Below are 22228 nucleotides of genomic sequence, written 5' to 3' on the forward strand. Positions count from 1 at the left end.
AGTGTGCTAGGGCAATGGGGTCACTGAGGGACGGCGTGAGGGAGCTGGATTAGTGTCAGTGTGCTAGGGCAATGGGGTCACTGAGGGACGGCGTGAGGGAGCTGGATTAGTGTCAGTGTGCTAGGGCAATGGGGTCACTGAGGGACGGCGTGAGGGAGCTGGATTAGTGTCAGTGTGCTAGGGCAATGGGGTCACTGAGGGACGGCGTGAGGAGCTGGATTAGTGTCAGTATGCTAGGGCAATGGGGTCACTGAGGGACGGCGTGAGGGAGCTGGATTAGTGTCAGTGGGGATACAGTCAGTGATACAGGGCCCTGGGGGAGAGGGGTCACTGAGGGACGGTGTGAGGGAGCTGGATTAACGTCCTCACTGAGGGACGGCGTGAGGGGGCTGGATTAACGTCAGTGGGGATACAGTCAGTGACACAGGACGCTGGGGGAGAGGGGTCACTGAGGGACGGTGTGAGGCAGCTGGATTAACGTCAGTGGGGATACAGTCGGTGACACAGGGCCCTGGGGGAGAGGGTCACTGAGGGACGGTGTGAGGGGCTGGATTAGTGTCAGTGGGGATACAGTCAGTGACACAGGGCCCTGGGGGAGAGGGGTCACTGAGGGATGGTGTGAGGGAGCTGGGTTATTGTCAGTGGGGATACAGTCAGTGACACAGGACCCTGGGGGAGAGGGGTCACTGAGGGACGGCGTGAGGGAGCTGGATTAACGTCAAGTGGGGATACAGTCGGAGACACAGGGCCCTGGGGGAGAGGGGTCACTGAGGGACGGTGTGAGGGAGCTGGATTAGTGTCAGTGGGGATACAGTCAGTGACACAGGACGCTGGGGGAGAGGGGTCACTGAGGGACGGCGTGAGGGAGCTGGATTAACGTCAGTGGGGATACAGTCGGTGATACAGGGCCCTGGGGAGAGGGGTCACTGAGGGACGGTGTGAGGGAGCTGGATTAATGTCAGTGGGGATAGAGTCGGTGACATAGGGCCCCGGGGGAGAGGGGTCACTGAGGGAGCTGAATTAACGTCAGTGGGGATACAGTCGGTGACACAGGGCGCAGGTGGAGAGGGGTCACTGAGGGACGGTGTGAGGGAGCTGGATTAACGTCAGTGGGGATACAGTCAGAGACACAGGGTGCTGGGGGAGAGGGGTCACTGAGGGACGGTGTGAAGGAGCTGGATTAGTGTCAGTGGGGATACAGTCAGTGACACAGGACGCTGGGGGAGAGGGGTCACTGAGGGACGGTGTGAGGGAGCTGGATTAACGTCAGTGGGGATACAGTCAGAGACACAGGGTGCTGGGGAGAGGGGTCACTGAGGGACGGTGTGAGGGAGCTGGATTAGTGTCAGTGGGGATAATGTCAGTGGGGATACAGTCAGTGACACAGGACGCTGGGGGAGAGGGGTCACTGAGGGACGGTGTGAGGGAGCTGGATTAGTGTCAGTGGGGATACAGTCAGTGACACAGGACGCAGGCGGAGAGGGGTCACTGAGGGACGGTGTGAGGGAGCTGGATTAGTGTCAGTGGGGATAATGTCAGTGGGATACAGTCAGTGACACAGGACGCTGGGGGAGAGGGGTCACTGAGGGACGGTGTGAGGGAGCTGGTTTAGTGTCAGTGGGGATACAGTCAGTGACACAGGACGCAGGCGGAGAGGGGTCACTGAGGGATGGTGTGAGGGAGCTGGATTAGTGTCAGTGGGGATAATGTCAGTGGGAATACAGTCAGTGACACAGGATGCTGGGGGAGAGGGGTCACAGAGGACGGTGTGAGGGAGCTGGATTAGTGTCGGTGGGGATACAGTCAGTGACACAGGACGCTGGGGGAGAGGGGTCACTGAGGGGGTCATTCTGACAGGAACGTACAAACTCTGCAGTCTCAGTATTTCACTTTGGCAGTCTCCCAGAATAAGATTTAATATCACTGGCACATGAAAATTTGTTGTTATATGGCAGCAGTTCATTGCAATACGGAATAAAAACTAAAATACAGAAAGAAGTGTATATATTTTTAAAATTAAGTAATGAAAAAAGCCAAGAACAATAGTGAAGTAGTGTTCCCACTTACAAACATACCTTTGCCAGAAAACAGTCTGTCCCAATCCACACTTGCCAGGTGCTTTCTGATGTCATCAAATCTGGCCCTTTTACTCAGTCCAAGCCTCAGGCCTATCCTTCTCCATAACTCTCTTGAAAGTAATGGAATTATGATTCCTTTAAGTGTTCCCCAGACAAACTGTCACTACATGCCTTGCTCCCTAATCCAGAATCCAGAATCCAGTGTCACGCTCTCTCTAGTTGGGACCTCTGCAAATCAATGAAGGAAATTTTCCTAAGCACGGTTGACAAACTGATGGGACTGTTCAATCAAGGGATCAATCTACAGTTTGGCTTTAACAATGACACTTTGCCATTTGTGTTATTGCACGTCTGTGTTTGTATTTCTGTATCTGTATAGGCCAGTGTTTGTGTGTGTGCGTCTTTATGTGTGTATGTGTAACTTACTGGTGTTGTCCATGTCTGTCTGTAGTCACTTCCTGTCCCGTCTCTCTCTGTAGGTGATGCTGATGATTTCTACTCTCCCCTCAGTCCTCGTATTCTTATCTTTGGTATGTATCACCCCTCCCTCCTCACTAACCCATCACCCCTCCCTCCTCACTGCCCCGTCACCCCTCCCTCCACACAATCCCATTACAGACACAGAGTGAAGCTCCCTCCATACTGTCTCATCACACACTCCCGGGGTCAGACACAGAGTGAAGCTCCCTCCATACTGTCTCATCACACACTCCCGGGGTCAGACACAGAGTGAAGCTCCCTCCATACTGTCTCATCACACACTCCCGGGGTCAGACACAGAGTGAATCTCCCTTCACACCGTCGCATCACACACTCCTGGGGTCAGACACAGAGTGAATCTCCCTCCACACCGTCCCATCACACACTCCCAGGGTCAGACACAGAGTGAATCTCCCTCCACACTGTCCCATCACACACTCCGGGGTCAGACACAGAGTGAATCTCCATCCACACCGTCCCATCACACACTCCCGGGGTCAGACATGGAGTGAATCTCCCTCCACACTGTCCCATCACACACTCCCGGGGTCAGACACAGAGTGAATCTCCCTCCACACCGTCCCATCACACACTCCCAGGGTCAGACACAGAGTGAATCTCCCTCCACACCGTCCCATCACACACTCCCGGGGTCAGGCACAGAGTGAATCTCCCTCCACACCGTCCCATCACACACTCCCGGGGTCAGGCACAGAGTGAATCTCCCTCCACACCGTCCCATCACACACTCCCGGGGTCAGACACAGAGTGAATCTCCCTCCACACCGTCCCATCACACACTCCCGGGGTCAGGCACAGAGTGAATCTCCCTCCACACCGTCCCATCACACACTCCCAGGGTCAGACACAGAGTGAATCTCCATCCACACCGTCCCATCACACACTCCCGGGGTCAGACATGGAGTGAATCTCCCTCCACACCGTCCCATCACACACTCCCGGGGACAGACACAGCGTGAATCTCCCTCCACACCGTCCCATCACACACTCCCGGGGTCAGACACAGCGTGAATCTCCCTCCACACTGTCCCATCACACACTCCCGGGGACAGACACAGCGTGAATCTCCCTCCACACCGTCCCATCACACACTCCCGGGGTCAGACACAGCGTGAATCTCCCTCCACACCGTCCCATCACACACTCCCGGGGACAGACACAGCGTGAACCTCCCTAAACACCTCACAATCTCTTTAATCTCTTTCTCTCTCTGCCTGTCTATCTCTGCGCTTCTCTCCTCCCTCTCTTTCTGCCCTCTTTCCCATTCTCTCTCCTCTCCCTCTCCCCCTCTCTCTGCCCCCCCTTCTCCTCTCTCCCTCCCCCTCCGCCTCTCTTCTCTCTCTCCCCCTCCCCCTCTCTCTCCCCCTCTCTCTCTCTTCTCCTCTCTCTTCCCCCTCTTCCCCCAACCGTTTTCTCTCTCCCTCCCCCATTCTCTCTCATCCACTCCCCACCCCATTTGCTCTCTTCCTCAACTTCGGTGTTCTGGTCTATTTCACAATATCTCTTACCCATGTCCCTACTATTCCCCTCTTCTAACCCTCCTGTCCCCTTTCCCCTTCCTCTTCCCTCCTTGCTTCCACCTGGAGAATTCGTCATGGTATGTACTTTGTACTTTTCTTTGAGATAAACCCCACTCTCAGGCCCCTGGTTCACCCTCCTTTTCCTGACCCTCACACACCCTTCACTCATCCCCTCTCTTATCCCACGCTCTCTTCTCTCTCCCCACTCCCCATCCTATCTCTCCACTCTCTCCCATTCCTCTCCTATTAGTTAGTATCTTTCACCCCTCTATCATCCTTTGCTCCTGCTTGGACATTGTATCCTAGTGTGTACCTTCCCTGGAGGTATAACCCCTCACTGGCTCTGATTCAGTACCCTTCTCCCACTCCCTTCAGACGCCCTCCTTGCTGATTTGGAAAACACCACAACGCACATCTCCAAGCACCCATCGCTGCTTCCAGAGGCGGGTGGTCCCAGACCTAAGGACTCCGCGACCCTTTGCAGCCCCATCCTGCACAGCAATGGACACAGAGTTGACATTAATCCTCAGCAGCCTCCTCCACCTGCGTACACAGCTCAACAGGTAACCTCAGCATGAGAGAGATGGTCACTGTACAGATCTCCCACTGAGAGACAGTGGTCAGTGTACAGATCTCCCCCTGAGAGACACCGGTCAGTGTACAGATCTCCCCTGAGAGACACCGGTCAGTGTACAGATCTCCCCATGAGAGACACCGGTCAGTGTACAGATCTCCCCCTGAGAGACACCGGTCAGTGTACAGATCTCCCCCTGAGAGACACCGGTTATTGTACAGATCTCCCCCTGAGAGACACCGGTCAGTGTACAGATCTCCCCCTGAGAGACACCGGTCAGTGTACAGATCTCCCCCTGAGAGACACCGGTCAGTGTACAGATCTCCCACTGAGAGACACCGGTCAGTGTACAGATCTCCCCCTGAGAGACACGGTTATTGTACAGATCTCCCCCTGAGAGACACCGGTCAGTGTACAGATCTCCCCCTGAGAGACACCGGTCAGTGTACAGATCTACCCCTGAGAGACACCGGTTATTGTACAGATCTCCCCCTGAGAGACACCGGTCAGTGTACAGATCCCCCCCTGAGAGACACCGGTCAGTGTACAGATCTCCCCCTGAGAGACACCGGTCAGTGTACAGATCTCTCTGAGAGACACCGGTCAGTGTACAGATCTCCACTGAGAGACACCGGTCAGTGTACAGATCTCCCACTGAGAGACCCCAGTCAGTGTACAGATCTCCCCCTGAGAGACACCGGTCAGTGTACAGATCTCCCCTGAGAGACACCGGTCAGTGTACAGATCTCTCTGAGAGACACCGGTCAGTGTACAGATCTCCCACTGAGAGACACTGGTCAGTGTACAGATCTCCCCCTGAAAGATACCAGTCACTGTACAGATCTCCCACTGAGAGACACTGGTCAGTGTACAGATCTCCCACTGAGAGACACTGGTCAGTGTACAGATCTCCCCTGAGAGACACCGGTCAGTGTACAGATCTCCCACTGAGAGACACCGGTCAGTGTACAGATCTCCCTGAGAGACACCGGTCAGTGTACAGATCTCTCCCTGAGAGACACCGGTCAGTGTACAGATCTCCCACTGAGAGACACCGGTCAGTGTACAGATCTCCCTGAGAGACACCGGTCAGTGTACAGATCTCCCCCTGAGAGACACCGGTCACTGTACAGATCTCCCTGAGAGACACCGGTCAGTGTACAGATCTCTCCCTGAGAGACACTGGTCAGTGTACAGATCTCCCCCTGAGAGACACCGGTCACTGTACAGATCTCCCACTGAGAGATACCGGTCAGTGTACAGCTCTCCCCCTGAGAGACACCGGTCCCTGTACAGATCTCCCCCTGAGAGACACCGGTCCCTGTACAGATCTCCCCCTGAGAGACACCGGTCACTGTACAGATCTCCCACTGAGAGATACCGGTCAGTGTACAGATCTCCCCCTGAGAGACACCGGTCCCTGTACAGATCTCCCCCTGAGAGACACCGGTCCCTGTACAGATCTCCCACTGAGAGACACCGGTCACTGTACAGATCTCCCCCTGACAGACACCGGTCAGTGTACAGATCTCCCACTGAGAGACACCGGTCAGTGTACAGATCTCCCACTGAGAGACACTGGTCAGTGTACAGATCTCCCCCTGAGAGACACCGGTCAGTGTACAGATCTCCCACTGAGAGACACCGGTCAGTGTACAGATCTCCCACTGAGAGACACCGGTCAGTGTAAAGATCTCCCAGTGAGAGACACCGGTCAGTGTACAGATCTCCCACTGAGAGACACCGGTCAGTGTACAGATCTCCCCCTGAGAGACACCGGTCAGTGTACAGATCTCCCCTGAGAGACACCGGTCAGTGTACAGATCTCCCACTGAGAGACACCGGTCAGTGTACAGCTCTCCCCCTGAGAGACACCGGTCAGTGTACAGATCTCCCCCTGAGAGACACCGGTCAGTGTACAGATCTCCCACTGACAGACACCGGTCAGTGTACAGATCTCCCACTGAGAGATACCGGTCAGTGTACAGATCTCCCCCTGAGAGACACCAGTCAGTGTACAGATCTCCCCCTGAGAGACACCGGTCAGTGTACAGATCTCCCACTGAGAGACCCCAGTCAGTGTACAGATCTCCCCTGAGAGACACCGGTCAGTGTACAGATCTCCCCCTGAGAGACACCGGTCAGTGTACAGATCTCTCTGAGAGACACCGGTCAGTGTACAGATCTCCCACTGAGAGACACCGGTCAGTGTACAGATCTCCCACTGAGAGACCCCAGTCAGTGTACAGATCTCCCCCTGAGAGACACCGGTCAGTGTACAGATCTCCCCCTGAGAGACACCGGTCAGTGTACAGATCTCCCACTGAGAGACACCGGTCAGTGTACAGATCTCCCCCTGAAAGATACCGGTCACTGTACAGATCTCCCACTGAGAGACACTGGTCAGTGTACAGATCTCCCACTGAGAGACACTGGTCAGTGTACAGATCTCCCCCTGAGAGACACCGGTCAGTGTACAGATCTCCCTGAGAGACACCGGTCAGTGTACAGATCTCCCCCTGAGAGACACCGGTCAGTGTACAGATCTCTCCCTGAGAGACACCGGTCAGTGTACAGATCTCTCCCTGAGAGACACTGGTCAGTGTACAGATCTCCCACTGAGAGATACTGGTCAGTGTACAGATCTCCCACTGAGAGACACTGGTCAGTGTACAGATCTCCCCCTGAGAGACACCGGTCAGTGTACAGATCTCCCACTGAGAGACACCGGTCACTGTACAGATCTCCCACTGAGAGACACCGGTCAGTGTACAGATCTCCCACTGAGAGACACCGGTCAGTGTACAGATCTCCCTGAGAGACACTGGTCAGTGTACAGATCTCCCACTGAGAGACACTGGTCAGTGTACAGATCTCCCACTGAGAGACACTGGTCAGTGTACAGATCTCCCACTGAGAGACACTGGTCAGTGTACAGATCTCCCACTGAGAGACACCGGTCAGTGTACAGATCTCCCTGAGAGACACCGGTCAGTGTACAGATCTCCCACTGAGAGACACCGGTCAGTGTACAGATCTCCCCCTGAGAGACACCGGTCAGTGTACAGATCTCCCCCTGAGAGACACCGGTCACTGTACAGATCTCCCACTGAGAGATACCGGTCAGTGTACAGATCTCCCCTGAGAGACACCGGTCAGTGTACAGATCTCCCACTGAGAGACACTGGTCAGTGTACAGATCTCCCCCTGAAAGATACCGGTCACTGTACAGATCTCCCACTGAGAGACACTGGTCAGTGTACAGATCTCCCACTGAGAGACACCGGTCAGTGTACAGATCTCCCCCTGAGAGACACCGGTCAGTGTACAGATCTCCCACTGAGAGACACCGGTCAGTGTACAGATCTCCCTGAGAGACACCGGTCAGTGTACAGATCTCCCCCTGAGAGACACCGGTCAGTGTACAGATCTCCCACTGAGAGACACCGGTCAGTGTACAGATCTCCCTGAGAGACACCGGTCAGTGTACAGATCTCCCCCTGAGAGACAGCGGTCACTGTACAGATCTCCCTGAGAGACACCGGTCAGTGTACAGATCTCTCCCTGAGAGACACTGGTCAGTGTACAGATCTCCCACTGAGAGACACTGGTCAGTGTACAGATCTCCCCCTGAGAGACACCGGTCAGTGTACAGATCTCCCACTGAGAGACACTGGTCAGTGTACAGATCTCCCACTGAGAGACACCGGTCAGTGTACAGATCTCTCCCTGAGAGACACCGGTCAGTGTACAGATCTCTCCCTGAGAGACACTGGTCAGTGTACAGATCTCCCACTGAGAGACACCGGTCAGTGTACAGATCTCCCTGAGAGACACCGGTCAGTGTACAGATCTCCCACTGAGAGAGACCGGTCAGTGTACAGATCTCCCCCTGAGAGACACCGGTCAGTGTACAGATCTCCCCCTGAGAGACACCGGTCAGTGTACAGATCTCCCACTGAGAGACACTGGTCAGTGTACAGATCTCCCCCTGAGAGACACCGGTCAGTGTACAGATCTCTCTGAGAGACACCGGTCAGTGTACAGATCTCCCACTGAGAGACACTGGTCAGTGTACAGATCTCCCCCTGAAAGATACCGGTCACTGTACAGATCTCCCACTGAGAGACACTGGTCAGTGTACAGATCTCCCACTGAGAGACACTGGTCAGTGTACAGATCTCCCCCTGAGAGACACCGGTCAGTGTACAGATCTCTCTGAGAGACACCGGTCAGTGTACAGATCTCCCACTGAGAGACACTGGTCAGTGTACAGATCTCCCCCTGAAAGATACCAGTCACTGTACAGATCTCCCACTGAGAGACACTGGTCAGTGTACAGATCTCCCACTGAGAGACACTGGTCAGTGTACAGATCTCCCCCTGAGAGACACCGGTCAGTGTACAGATCTCCCACTGAGAGACACCGGTCAGTGTACAGATCTCCCTGAGAGACACCGGTCAGTGTACAGATCTCTCCCTGAGAGACACCGGTCAGTGTACAGATCTCCCACTGAGAGACACCGGTCAGTGTACAGATCTCCCTGAGAGACACCGGTCAGTGTACAGATCTCCCCCTGAGAGACACCGGTCACTGTACAGATCTCCCTGAGAGACACCGGTCAGTGTACAGATCTCTCCCTGAGAGACACTGGTCAGTGTACAGATCTCCCACTGAGAGACACTGGTCAGTGTACAGATCTCCCCCTGAGAGACACCGGTCAGTGTACAGATCTCCCACTGAGAGACACCGGTCAGTGTACAGATCTCCCACTGAGAGACACCGGTCAGTGTACAGATATCTCCCTGAGAGACACCGGTCAGTGTACAGATCTCTCCCTGAGAGACACTGGTCAGTGTACAGATCTCCCACTGAGAGATACTGGTCAGTGTACAGATCTCCCACTGAGAGACACCGGTCAGTGTACAGATCTCCCCCTGAGAGACACCGGTCAGTGTACAGATCTCCCACTGAGAGACACCGGTCAGTGTACAGATCTCCCCCTGAGAGACACCGGTCAGTGTACAGATCTCCCCCTGAGAGACACCGGTCACTGTACAGATCTCCCACTGAGAGATACCGGTCAGTGTACAGATCTCCCCCTGAGAGACACCGGTCAGTGTACAGATCTCTCTGAGAGACACCGGTCAGTGTATAGATCTCCCACTGAGAGACACTGGTCAGTGTACAGATCTCCCCCTGAAAGATACCGGTCACTGTACAGATCTCCCACTGAGAGACACTGGTCAGTGTACAGATCTCCCCCTGAGAGACACCGGTCAGTGTACAGATCTCCCACTGAGAGACACCGGTCAGTGTACAGATCTCCCTGAGAGACACCGGTCAGTGTACAGATCTCCCCCTGAGAGACACCGGTCAGTGTACAGATCTCCCACTGAGAGACACCGGTCAGTGTACAGATCTCCCTGAGAGACACCGGTCAGTGTACAGATCTCCCCCTGAGAGACACCGGTCACTGTACAGATCTCCCTGAGAGACACCGGTCAGTGTACAGATCTCTCCCTGAGAGACACTGGTCAGTGTATAGATCTCCCACTGAGAGACACTGGTCAGTGTACAGATCTCCCCCTGAGAGACACCGGTCAGTGTACAGATCTCCCACTGAGAGACACTGGTCAGTGTACAGATCTCCCACTGAGAGACACCGGTCAGTGTACAGATCTCTCCCTGAGAGACACTGGTCAGTGTACAGATCTCCCACTGAGAGATACTGGTCAGTGTACAGATCTCCCACTGAGAGACACCGGTCAGTGTACAGATCTCCCCCTGAGAGACACCGGTCAGTGTACAGATCTCAGTGGGAGATCTGTACACTGACCAGTGTCTCTCAGTGGGAGATCTGTACACTGACCAGTGTCTCTCAGTGGGAGATCTGTACACTGACCGGTGTCTCTCAGGGAGATCTGTACACTGACCGGTGTCTCTCAGTGGGAGATCTGTACACTGACCGGTGTCTCTCTGTGGGAGATCTGTACAGTGACCGGTGTCTCTCAGTGGGAGATCTGTACAGTGACCGGTGTCTCTCAGTGGGAGGTCAGTGTACAGATCTCCCTGAGAGACACCGGTCAGTGTACAGATCTCCCACTGAGAGACACCGGTCAGTGTACAGATCTCCCCCTGAGAGACACCGGTCAGTGTACAGATCTCCCCCTGAGAGACACCGGTTACTGTACAGATCTCCCACTGAGAGATACCGGTCAGTGTACAGATCACCCCCTGAGAGACACCGGTCCCTGTACAGATCTCCCCCTGAGAGACACCGGTCCCTGTACAGATCTCCCACTGAGAGACACCGGTCACTGTACAGATCTCCCACTGAGAGACACCGGTCAGTGTACAGATCTCCCCCTGACAGACACCGGTCAGTGTACAGATCTCCGACTGAGAGACACCGGTCAGTGTACAGATCTCCCACTGAGAGACACTGGTCAGTGTACAGATCTCCCCCTGAGAGACACCGGTCAGTGTACAGATCTCGCACTGAGAGACACCGGTCAGTGTACAGATCTCCCACTGAGAGACACCGGTCAGTGTAAAGATCTCCCAGTGAGAGACACCGGTCAGTGTACAGATCTCCCACTGAGAGACACCGGTCAGTGTACAGATCTCCCCCTGAGAGACACCGGTCAGTGTACAGATCTCCCACTGAGAGACACCGGTCAGTGTACAGCTCTCCCCCTGAGAGACACCGGTCAGTGTACAGATCTCCCCCTGAGAGACACCGGTCAGTGTACAGATCTCCCACTGACAGACACCGGTCAGTGTACAGATCTCCCACTGAGAGATACCGGTCAGTGTACAGATCTCCCCCTGAGAGACACCAGTCAGTGTACAGATCTCCCCCTGAGAGACACCGGTCAGTGTACAGATCTCCCACTGAGAGACCCCAGTCAGTGTACAGATCTCCCCCTGAGAGACACCGGTCAGTGTACAGATCTCCCCCTGAGAGACACCGGTCAGTGTACAGATCTCTCTGAGAGACACCGGTCAGTGTACAGATCTCCCACTGAGAGACACCGGTCAGTGTACAGATCTCCCACTGAGAGACCCCAGTCAGTGTACAGATCTCCCCCTGAGAGACACCGGTCAGTGTACAGATCTCCCCCTGAGAGACACCGGTCAGTGTACAGATCTCTCTGAGAGACACCGGTCAGTGTACAGATCTCCCACTGAGAGACACTGGTCAGTGTACAGATCTCCCCCTGAAAGATACCGGTCACTGTACAGATCTCCCACTGAGAGACACTGGTCAGTGTACAGATCTCCCACTGAGAGACACTGGTCAGTGTACAGATCTCCCCCTGAGAGACACCGGTCAGTGTACAGATCTCCCTGAGAGACACCGGTCAGTGTACAGATCTCCCCCTGAGAGACACCGGTCAGTGTACAGATCTCTCCCTGAGAGACACCGGTCAGTGTACAGATCTCTCCCTGAGAGACACTGGTCAGTGTACAGATCTCCCACTGAGAGATACTGGTCAGTGTACAGATCTCCCACTGAGAGACACTGGTCAGTGTACAGATCTCCCCCTGAGAGACACCGGTCAGTGTACAGATCTCCCACTGAGAGACACCGGTCACTGTACAGATCTCCCACTGAGAGACACCGGTCAGTGTACAGATCTCCCACTGAGAGACACCGGTCAGTGTACAGATCTCCCTGAGAGACACCGGTCAGTGTACAGATCTCCCACTGAGAGACACTGGTCAGTGTACAGATCTCCCACTGAGAGACACTGGTCAGTGTACAGATCTCCCACTGAGAGACACTGGTCAGTGTACAGATCTCCCACTGAGAGACACCGGTCAGTGTACAGATCTCCCTGAGAGACACCGGTCAGTGTACAGATCTCCCCCTGAGAGACACCGGTCAGTGTACAGATCTCTCCCTGAGAGACACCGGTCAGTGTACAGATCTCTCCCTGAGAGACACTGGTCAGTGTACAGATCTCCCACTGAGAGATACTGGTCAGTGTACAGATCTCCCACTGAGAGACACTGGTCAGTGTACAGATCTCCCCCTGAGAGACACCGGTCAGTGTACAGATCTCCCACTGAGAGACACCGGTCACTGTACAGATGTCCCACTGAGAGACACCGGTCAGTGTACAGATCTCCCACTGAGAGACACCGGTCAGTGTACAGATCTCCCTGAGAGACACCGGTCAGTGTACAGATCTCCCACTGAGAGACACTGGTCAGTGTACAGATCTCCCACTGAGAGACACTGGTCAGTGTACAGATCTCCCACTGAGAGACACTGGTCAGTGTACAGATCTCCCACTGAGAGACACCGGTCAGTGTACAGATCTCCCTGAGAGACACCGGTCAGTGTACAGATCTCCCACTGAGAGACACCGGTCAGTGTACAGATCTCCCCCTGAGAGACACCGGTCAGTGTACAGATCTCCCCCTGAGAGACACCGGTCACTGTACAGATCTCCCACTGAGAGATACCGGTCAGTGTACAGATCTCCCCCTGAGAGACACCGGTCAGTGTACAGATCTCCCACTGAGAGACACTGGTCAGTGTACAGATCTCCCCCTGAAAGATACCGGTCACTGTACAGATCTCCCACTGAGAGACACTGGTCAGTGTACAGATCTCCCACTGAGAGACACCGGTCAGTGTACAGATCTCCCCCTGAGAGACACCGGTCAGTGTACAGATCTCCCACTGAGAGACACCGGTCAGTGTACAGATCTCCCTGAGAGACACCGGTCAGTGTACAGATCTCCCCCTGAGAGACACCGGTCAGTGTACAGATCTCCCACTGAGAGACACCGGTCAGTGTACAGATCTCCCTGAGAGACACCGGTCAGTGTACAGATCTCCCCCTGAGAGACACCGGTCACTGTACAGATCTCCCTGAGAGACACCGGTCAGTGTACAGATCTCTCCCTGAGAGACACTGGTCAGTGTACAGATCTCCCACTGAGAGACACTGGTCAGTGTACAGATCTCCCCCTGAGAGACACCGGTCAGTGTACAGATCTCCCACTGAGAGACACTGGTCAGTGTACAGATCTCCCACTGAGAGACACCGGTCAGTGTACAGATCTCTCCCTGAGAGACACCGGTCAGTGTACAGATCTCTCCCTGAGAGACACTGGTCAGTGTACAGATCTCCCACTGAGAGACACCGGTCAGTGTACAGATCTCCCTGAGAGACACCGGTCAGTGTAAAGATCTCCCACTGAGAGAGACCGGTCAGTGTACAGATCTCCCCCTGAGAGACACCGGTCAGTGTACAGATCTCCCCCTGAGAGACACCGGTCACTGTACAGATCTCCCACTGAGAGATACCGGTCAGTGTACAGATCTCCCCCTGAGAGACACCGGTCAGTCTACAGATCTCCCACTGAGAGACACTGGTCAGTGTACAGATCTCCCCCTGAAAGATACCGGTCACTGTACAGATCTCCCACTGAGAGACACCGGTCAGTGTACAGATCTCCCCCTGAGAGACACCGGTCAGTGTACAGATCTCTCTGAGAGACACCGGTCAGTGTACAGATCTCCCACTGAGAGACACTGGTCAGTGTACAGATCTCCCCCTGAAAGATACCGGTCACTGTACAGATCTCCCACTGAGAGACACTGGTCAGTGTACAGATCTCCCACTGAGAGACACTGGTCAGTGTACAGATCTCCCCCTGAGAGACACCGGTCAGTGTACAGATCTCCCTGAGAGACACCGGTCAGTGTACAGATCTCCCCCTGAGAGACACCGGTCAGTGTACAGATCTCTCCCTGAGAGACACCGGTCAGTGTACAGATCTCTCCCTGAGAGACACTGGTCAGTGTACAGATCTCCCACTGAGAGATACTGGTCAGTGTACAGATCTCCCACTGAGAGACACTGGTCAGTGTACAGATCTCCCCCTGAGAGACACCGGTCAGTGTACAGATCTCCCACTGAGAGACACCGGTCACTGTACAGATCTCCCACTGAGAGACACCGGTCAGTGTACAGATCTCCCACTGAGAGACACCGGTCAGTGTACAGATCTCCCTGAGAGACACCGGTCAGTGTACAGATCTCCCACTGAGAGACACTGGTCAGTGTACAGATCTCCCACTGAGAGACACTGGTCAGTGTACAGATCTCCCACTGAGAGACACTGGTCAGTGTACAGATCTCCCACTGAGAGACACCGGTCAGTGTTCAGATCTCCCTGAGAGACACCGGTCAGTGTACAGATCTCCCACTGAGAGACACCGGTCAGTGTACAGATCTCCCCCTGAGAGACACCGGTCAGTGTACAGATCTCCCCCTGAGAGACACCGGTCACTGTACAGATCTCCCACTGAGAGATACCGGTCAGTGTACAGATCTCCCCCTGAGAGACACCGGTCAGTGTACAGATCTCCCACTGAGAGACACTGGTCAGTGTACAGATCTCGCCCTGAAAGATACCGGTCACTGTACAGATCTCCCACTGAGAGACACTGGTCAGTGTACAGATCTCCCCCTGAGAGACACCGGTCAGTGTACAGATCTCCCACTGAGAGACACCGGTCAGTGTACAGATCTCCCCCTGAGAGACACCGGTCACTGTACAGATCTCCCCCTGAGAGACACCGGTCAGTGTACAGATCTCCACTGAGAGACACTGGTCAGTGTACAGATCTCCCACTGAGAGACACCGGTCAGTGTACAGATCTCCCACTGAGAGACACCGGTCAGTGTACAGATCTCCCACTGAGAGACACCGGTCAGTGTACAGATCTCCCACTGAGAGACACCGGTCAGTGTACAGATCTCCCACTGAGAGACACCGGTCAGTGTACAGCTCTCCCATTGAGAGACACCGGTCAGTGTAGAGATCTCCCACTGAGAGACACCGGTCAGTGTACAGATCTCCCACTGAGAGACACCGGTCAGTGTACAGATCTCCCCCTGAGAGACACCGGTCAGTGTACAGATCTCCCCCTGAGAGACACCGGTCACTGTACAGATCTCCCCCTGAGAGACACCGGTCACTGTACAGATCTCCCACTGAGAGACACTGGTCAGTGTACAGATCTCCCCCTGAGAGACACCAGTCAGTGTAGAGATCTCCCACTGAGAGAGAGGGACTGACAATTTTTTGTATTTTTGGACAGACAGTGAGAGCAGCTCAAGCCTCAACACAGCCTCATCAGGGCGATAAAGATCATCTGTACAGGTAGAGTATGTTGAGCTCAATTCTGGGGTGAGTGGGGGGATAACGGTGTATCTGATACTGTCTCAGAGTGGCGGTAGAGGACTGTGTGTCCGATGCCTGCTCCCGGAGGGGGGGGGGAGGGTAGTCCCAGTCCTGGGGGTAGGGTCAGAGTGGACAGTGCCCAGTCTGATGCCAGTGGCAGGGGTTGAGGGAGCGGTAGAGAGAGAGGACATTGTGTCCGATGCTCTGTCCTAGAGGGGTGGGGGGAGTGGAGAGAGGACATTGTGTCCGATGCTCTGTCCTGGGGGGGGGGATAGACAGAGGACATTGTGTCCGATGCCCAGTCCCGGGGGGTGGTGGGGTGGGAGAGAGAGGACAGAGTTTGATTCCTGGTCCCCAGGGGTGGGGGACGGTGTTGGCGTGTCCACGTGTCTGAAACGAGGATTCCCTGTTATTGTTATTTCAGTTTGTCCCTCACACCCCATAAGAAAGTTCAGGAAGGATGCAGGATTATCTGACAGGATATTGTGAGATATCCAACATTTCCTGAGTGAAAGCAGTCAGTATTTTAGCATTCCTCAGAACTCCTCCCATCTCTTTGCCTCGAGCCCTACAGCAGAGAAACAGGTCCTTCAGCCCATCTCCTCTGTGCTGACCAAGAAGCCTTCCTGAGTTCATCTTATTTGCCTTCCTTTGTCTCTCCAAAGTCTGAGCATTTCCTATGTCCCTGTGCAAGGGCCTTTTAATTGTAGCTGCCTCTCCCACTTCCTCAGGCGGCTTGTTTCATATCCTCACCGTCTTCTGTGTGGCAAACTGCCCTTTTAAACCTATCCCCTCTCACCTTAAACAAGTGCCCTCATGTTTTAGACTCCCCTCCCCTGGGGGTAGAGACTGTGACCATCCAGCCCTTGTGGTTTTACAAACCTCTGTCAGCTCACACCTCAGTCTCTCACCCCATGGAATACAGTCCCAGCCCTGTTCTGTCTCTTCTGATAACTCAAGTTCTCTAGTCCAGCTGAATTTTCCATGTGTCATCTCCATCTTAATCCCACTTTCCTTTCGCTGGGCGCAGAACTTCACCGTGCTTCAGGTGTGGTCTCACCGACATCTCGTAGAGCTGTAACTGGATACCCCAACTCCTGTACTCAGTGCCCTGTCCAATGAAGGCCAGCTGGGCAAACGTCCCCTTCACCGTCCTGGCTACTTGTGACGCCTCTGTCAGGGAACCATGTCCCTGTACCCCAGCTCTCTGCTCTGTTCTCCCCTACCCTGGGGAAGATATATGTGCACCCCCTTATACAATCCCCTGCTGATGTTCTGCCCCTGTATAAGGTCACACCTCAGTCTCCCACAGTCCAAGAAATGGCAAACGGCATTTATTTTGGGTAAGTGTGAGGGGTTGTATTCTTGCAAGACAAGTTCAGGCCAGGGGTCTCACAGTGAAAGGCAGGGCCCTGTGGAGTGTTGCATCAGAATCTGAATTAGATTCAAGTTTAATATCGCTGGCATATGGCATGAAATATTTTGTTTTCCGGCAGCAGTACAGTATAATACACGATAAAAAACTAAAAATTACAATAAAAAATATTATTACATTAAATAAGTTGTGCAAAAAGGAACAGTTTTTTTAAAGGAACGAAAAAAGTAGTGAGGTAGTGTAGGTGGGTTCACTGTCCATTCAGAAATCTGATGGCGGAGGGGGAAGCTGTTCTGAAACCAGTGAGTGTGTGTCCTCAGGCTCCTGTACCATCTCCTTGATGGTCACAATGAGAAGACGGTATGTCCTGGGTGATGGGGGTCCTTAATGGAAGCTGCCTTTCTGAGGCATCGCGCTTTGAAGAACAGAGGAACTGGGGGTACAGGAACATGGGTCCCTGAGTGTGTGGGCACAGACAGATGGGGAGGTGAAGAAGGTGTTTGACAGGCTGGCCTTCACCAGTCAGGTCACTGAGTACAGGGGCTGGGACGTTATGTTGCAGCTGTACAAGATATTGGAGTATTGTGTTCAGTCTTGTTGCCCAGCGATGGGAGAGAGTGCAGAGATTTATGAGGATGCTGTTGGGACTTGAGATTGAATTATGGAGAGAGGTTGGGCAGGTGGGGACTTGGAGCATAGGAGACTGAGGGTTGTCCTTATAGAGGTGCATAAAATCATGAGGGACATAGATCAAGTGAATGCACACAGTCTTTTCCCCAGGGCTGGGCAATCAGGAACCAGAGGGCACAGGATTAGTTGACAGGGGAGAGATTTAATAGGAACCCGAGGGGCAACATTTTCACCCGGAGGGTGGTCTGCATACGGACCGAGTTGCCGGGGGGCAGTGGCTGAAGCAGGGACATTAACGGCATCAATAACATTTAAAGGCACTTGGACAGGTCCCAGGATAGAGAGGCCAAACAGCGGCACATGGGTCGAGCACAGATGGCGTCTCTAGTTGACATGGACCAGATGGGCTGTAGGGCCTGTTTCTGTGCTTTGTAACTCGGTGAATGTGGGGAATGAAAGGTCAATAGGACTACGGGCCAAACTGGGACAGCTTTGATGGGGATATGGTCCAGGGGCCAAAGGGAATAGCCCATGCTGTATGAAGTCCAGATCTGCTCAGGTTCTCTGCACAGCTCCTCCCCACCTCTGACCTCTGCCCCTCCACCCCACGCTGCCCTGTCACAGCACTGTCTGCAAGCCGAAGACCAGGGAGGGGCCTGGCACCAACACTTCGACCATGGTGGGGAGCGGCCTTTCCGAGCTGGACCAGCTGCTGCAGGAGCTCAACAGGACACAGAGCAGCATTACAGGTCAGTTCCTCACCAATGTGACCCTCCTTCCCCCTTTCCTCAGCCCTCCTCTTCCCCCTTTCCTCAACCCTCTTCTTCCCTCTTCCCCCAACCCTCCTCTTCCCCCTTTCCTCAACCCTCCTCTGCCCCATCCTCACACTCTCCCCCTCTCTCCCTCCCCCACACTCCCCATCACCCCATCCCGACTCTCCCCCTCTCCCCTCACCCCCTCCCCCACTCCCCATCACCCCATCTCCACACTCTCCCCTCTCTCCCTCCCCTACACTCTCCATCCTCACACTCTCTCCTCCCTCCCCCACTCTTGCCCCCTCTCTCTCCTTCTCTCCCCCCACACTTTACCCTTCATTCCCTCACCCCTCCCTCTCACATTCCCCCTGCCCATCTCCCATCCCCCTTCTTGTTCCCTTCCCCCTTCTATCCCCTTCCTATTTCCTTCCCTCTCTCCCTCACATCCCTCCCCTCACTACTTCCCCTTCTCTGCCTCCCCCACCCCACCACTCTCAAGCCTCTTCCCCGTCTCCCTCCCATCCCCTAATCCCTTTTGCCTACACAGTGTACATACCCCTCCACTCCCTGCTCATCCATGTGTCTGTCTGGGTCTCCTAAACACCTCGATCATATCAACTTCACCACCACCTGGCACCAGCACTCTCTGTGCGGCAAAAGAAACTTGCCCTTTGAAGTTACCCCCGGCTTGACTGCATGTCCTGTGGTATTAGGTGTTTCCTATTAGCTGCATACGTCTATGTTTACCATAATCTTGTAAATGGACAAATCAGACTCTCTTTTCACTCCACCCAGTCCAAGATTCCTCCCCACACCCCGCCCTGCTGAGATCCATGGGGATCAGAGACATTTCAATCCAGTCCCCTCTCTGCCCACAGCTGATACAAGCCCTACCTGTCTGAACCCTCCACATGGTGAGATGAGCCTACCTGTTCCAGGTAAGCTGGTCCAGTCACCCTTCTCCGAACTGCCCCGCTCCCTGAATAAGGAGAGTGGGGTTATCACTGGTTCCCCAGTGGAACTGAGATACAACCTCCTGAACTGTAGATTCAGTCCCCCTGCTCATAAACCATCATATTCTGAGTTTTCCTGGTTACTTTGCTTTCCCCGCTTAGTTGTCTGTCAAAAACCCATCAGATATATATATGTTTATTTCAACCTTTACTAAATACTTGCGCACCCTGCTTACTAGATTGTCAAAAAGTCCTCGGGATTATGTTTCTCCCAGTCTTTTCCAATTTACGTGTTCAGTTCCCCATTAGACACCCCTTCAAAGGATGGAGGCTGTGATTATTTTTAATCGGGGCTTAATTTCCAATCACTCTCTCTCTTCCAGATGAAATCCTGGCCCAGTTCCCTCCAGGTATATCGACAGAGACATCTTCCCTCAGCCCAGAGCCCCTGAAGGAGGCTGGCCCATCGGGACACATCGGGAAGCAGTTGCCAACGGGGTCGGAGTCCAAGGCAGTTATGGGGAATGAGCAGCCTGTGATCACGTGAGTTGGGTTGACAGTCCTGGGGATAACAACTGCCTGCAGTCTGGATTTCCACAATCCCGGTATCCCATTCAATGTGAATGATTGCTGCCTATTGCAAATCCTGATGTCAACATTTAGAAGAGGGATTTCCTTTGTAAATGTACTACAATACTGGTGTGTGAATGAAGATTTCCTATGTAAACATGTAACATGACCAAGATGTGAATAGACATTTCTTATGTAAACATGTCATGCTTCCAAAGCGGGAATATGGATTTTTTTCTCTATGTCATGTTACAGAGGTGTGAATGGCAATTTTCTATGTAAACATGTCATGCTACTGGGCGGAGGTGGGGTGGAATAGGGATTTTTATGTAAACATGTCATCTCGCTCTCTCTCCAGACATACCGTTCCGCTCCCAGAGCCGAAGACCTCAGCCACTTCCGCCACGCTGGAGCTGGATAGACTCATGGCGTCGCTGTCAGACTTCAAGATTCACAGCACAGTGAGTTTGAATCCCAGCGCTTCCCTACCCCTCCCAGAATTCCAGTTATCCCAACTCGGAGGCTTCTGCCCCCTTCCCCTAAAATAGAAGTGCTCCCAAGTTGGAGGGCTGAGGGTGGGAGGCTCCCCATCTCAGTACACCACAAAATTCCCATACACTGTTCCCTTGAGTCTCTATCCTGTTTAACAACTTGGGATTCCGGCTTCCAAACCTCAGTTCTCCAGATGTCTCTCTGAATCCGCAGGACAGTTCGTCTTTTGTATTGAAGTTGTTGTTTTATGAGGCTGACTTTCCTTCCTCTCCTCCTCCTATTCTCACCCACCCCACCTCTTCCGACCTTAACACTTCCCTTCCCCATCTGCCCCTCTCTACTTCTTCCCACCCCTACCCACTCTCACCTTCTCCTCGCCCACCCTTTCTGCACTCCCTCCTGCTCCCCCTCGTCTCTCTTGCTCTATCCACTTCCTCCTCCCATTCCCCTTTGCTCCCTTCTCTTTCTGTCCTTTCTCTCTCACTGACTCTGCCCCCAATTTCTTTTCTCCCTCTCTCTCAAACCCCCTCCCCTTTCTATCTCTCTCTCTCCCCTTTTCTTTTACCCCACCCCATCTCTCTCTCTCTATGTCACTCCATCTTTGTCTCCTGAATGCCCCCTCTCTCCTCCCCTTGCTCACCCTGTGCGCTCCCTCTCTCCACCTGCTCCAGCCACCTGCTCAGCCGGCAGCACAGACGAGGGTGTCTGCCGTCTCCGGAGACCCCGTCACAGCCAGACAGACGGACTCGGTGGAAGGGAACCTGGACGACATGCTGGGAAAGCTTCAGTCGAACCTGCTCCAGCAGGGAGTGTCAACTGTGCCGAAGGGGAGTTGTACAGCCTGCAGGAAGCCCATCGTGGGCCAGGTATGGTCCCAGGTCAGAGAATCAATGCTTCCTGTTGGGGCGTGATGCCCAGTAGCCATCACATCCAAGAGCTATCTGAACATTCCTTCATACACGTGGTTGCGTTACTGAGGTGTGCAGTGGGGACTTGCTGTGCAAATGAGTCATGTGATTGAGCTGTTGTTAATAGGGATATTGGTGTGAATATGGATTTCCTATGTAGAAGTTGTTAATGGGGAATTCCTATGTAATTGCCATGCGACTGACGGGTTGATAGGGATTTCCTATGTCAATTTGTCACATGACCAAGGTGGGACTGGAGATTTCCTATGGAAATGTGTCATGTTATCGAGGAGTGGATGGGGATTTCCTGTGTAACTGTGATACGTTACAATGGTGCGATAGGAATTTCCTATGTAAACAAGTCACATGACTGAGGTATTAATAGGATCTCCTATGCAAATATGTCACATGACTGAAGCGAGGATACTGATTTCCTATGTAAATATGTCACATTATCGAGGTGTGAATGTGGATTTCCTGTGTAAACATGTCATGTTACCAAGGATATGGAATGGTTCCAAAGGACTGGATAATTGCAAATGTCACTCCCACTGTTTGAGAAGGAAGGGAAGCAAATGACAGGTAAATTATAGGCCTGTCTTCAGCGGTTGGGAAGATATTAGAGTCACATGATAAAACAGGCTGAAGTCAGCATTA

At 53.5% G+C, this 22228-nt stretch overlaps 1 protein-coding gene across 4 annotated transcripts in view; it reads left to right on the forward strand.

The window, feature by feature from the left end:
* LOC140205006 (transforming growth factor beta-1-induced transcript 1 protein-like) overlaps nt 1–22228 on the forward strand; it is a 32768-nt gene that overhangs the window by 5330 nt on the left and 5210 nt on the right. The window contains exons 2-8 of one of the 4 annotated variants that reach the window (XM_072272056.1): nt 2558–2608; nt 4475–4662; nt 15806–15867; nt 18518–18642; nt 19985–20144; nt 20530–20632; nt 21335–21541. In XM_072272056.1, coding sequence (XP_072128157.1) covers nt 2558–2608; nt 4475–4662; nt 15806–15867; nt 18518–18642; nt 19985–20144; nt 20530–20632; nt 21335–21541 — 896 coding nt within the window. The remainder of the gene's footprint in view (nt 1–2557; nt 2609–4474; nt 4663–15805; nt 15868–18517; nt 18643–19984; nt 20145–20529; nt 20633–21334; nt 21542–22228) is intronic. The other 3 variants (XM_072272057.1, XM_072272058.1, XM_072272059.1) reach the window with 3 other exon arrangements.

The sequence above is a fragment of the Mobula birostris genome, chromosome 11 (genome assembly GCF_030028105.1).
Source record: "Mobula birostris isolate sMobBir1 chromosome 11, sMobBir1.hap1, whole genome shotgun sequence".
Lineage (NCBI taxonomy): Eukaryota > Metazoa > Chordata > Chondrichthyes > Myliobatiformes > Myliobatidae > Mobula > Mobula birostris.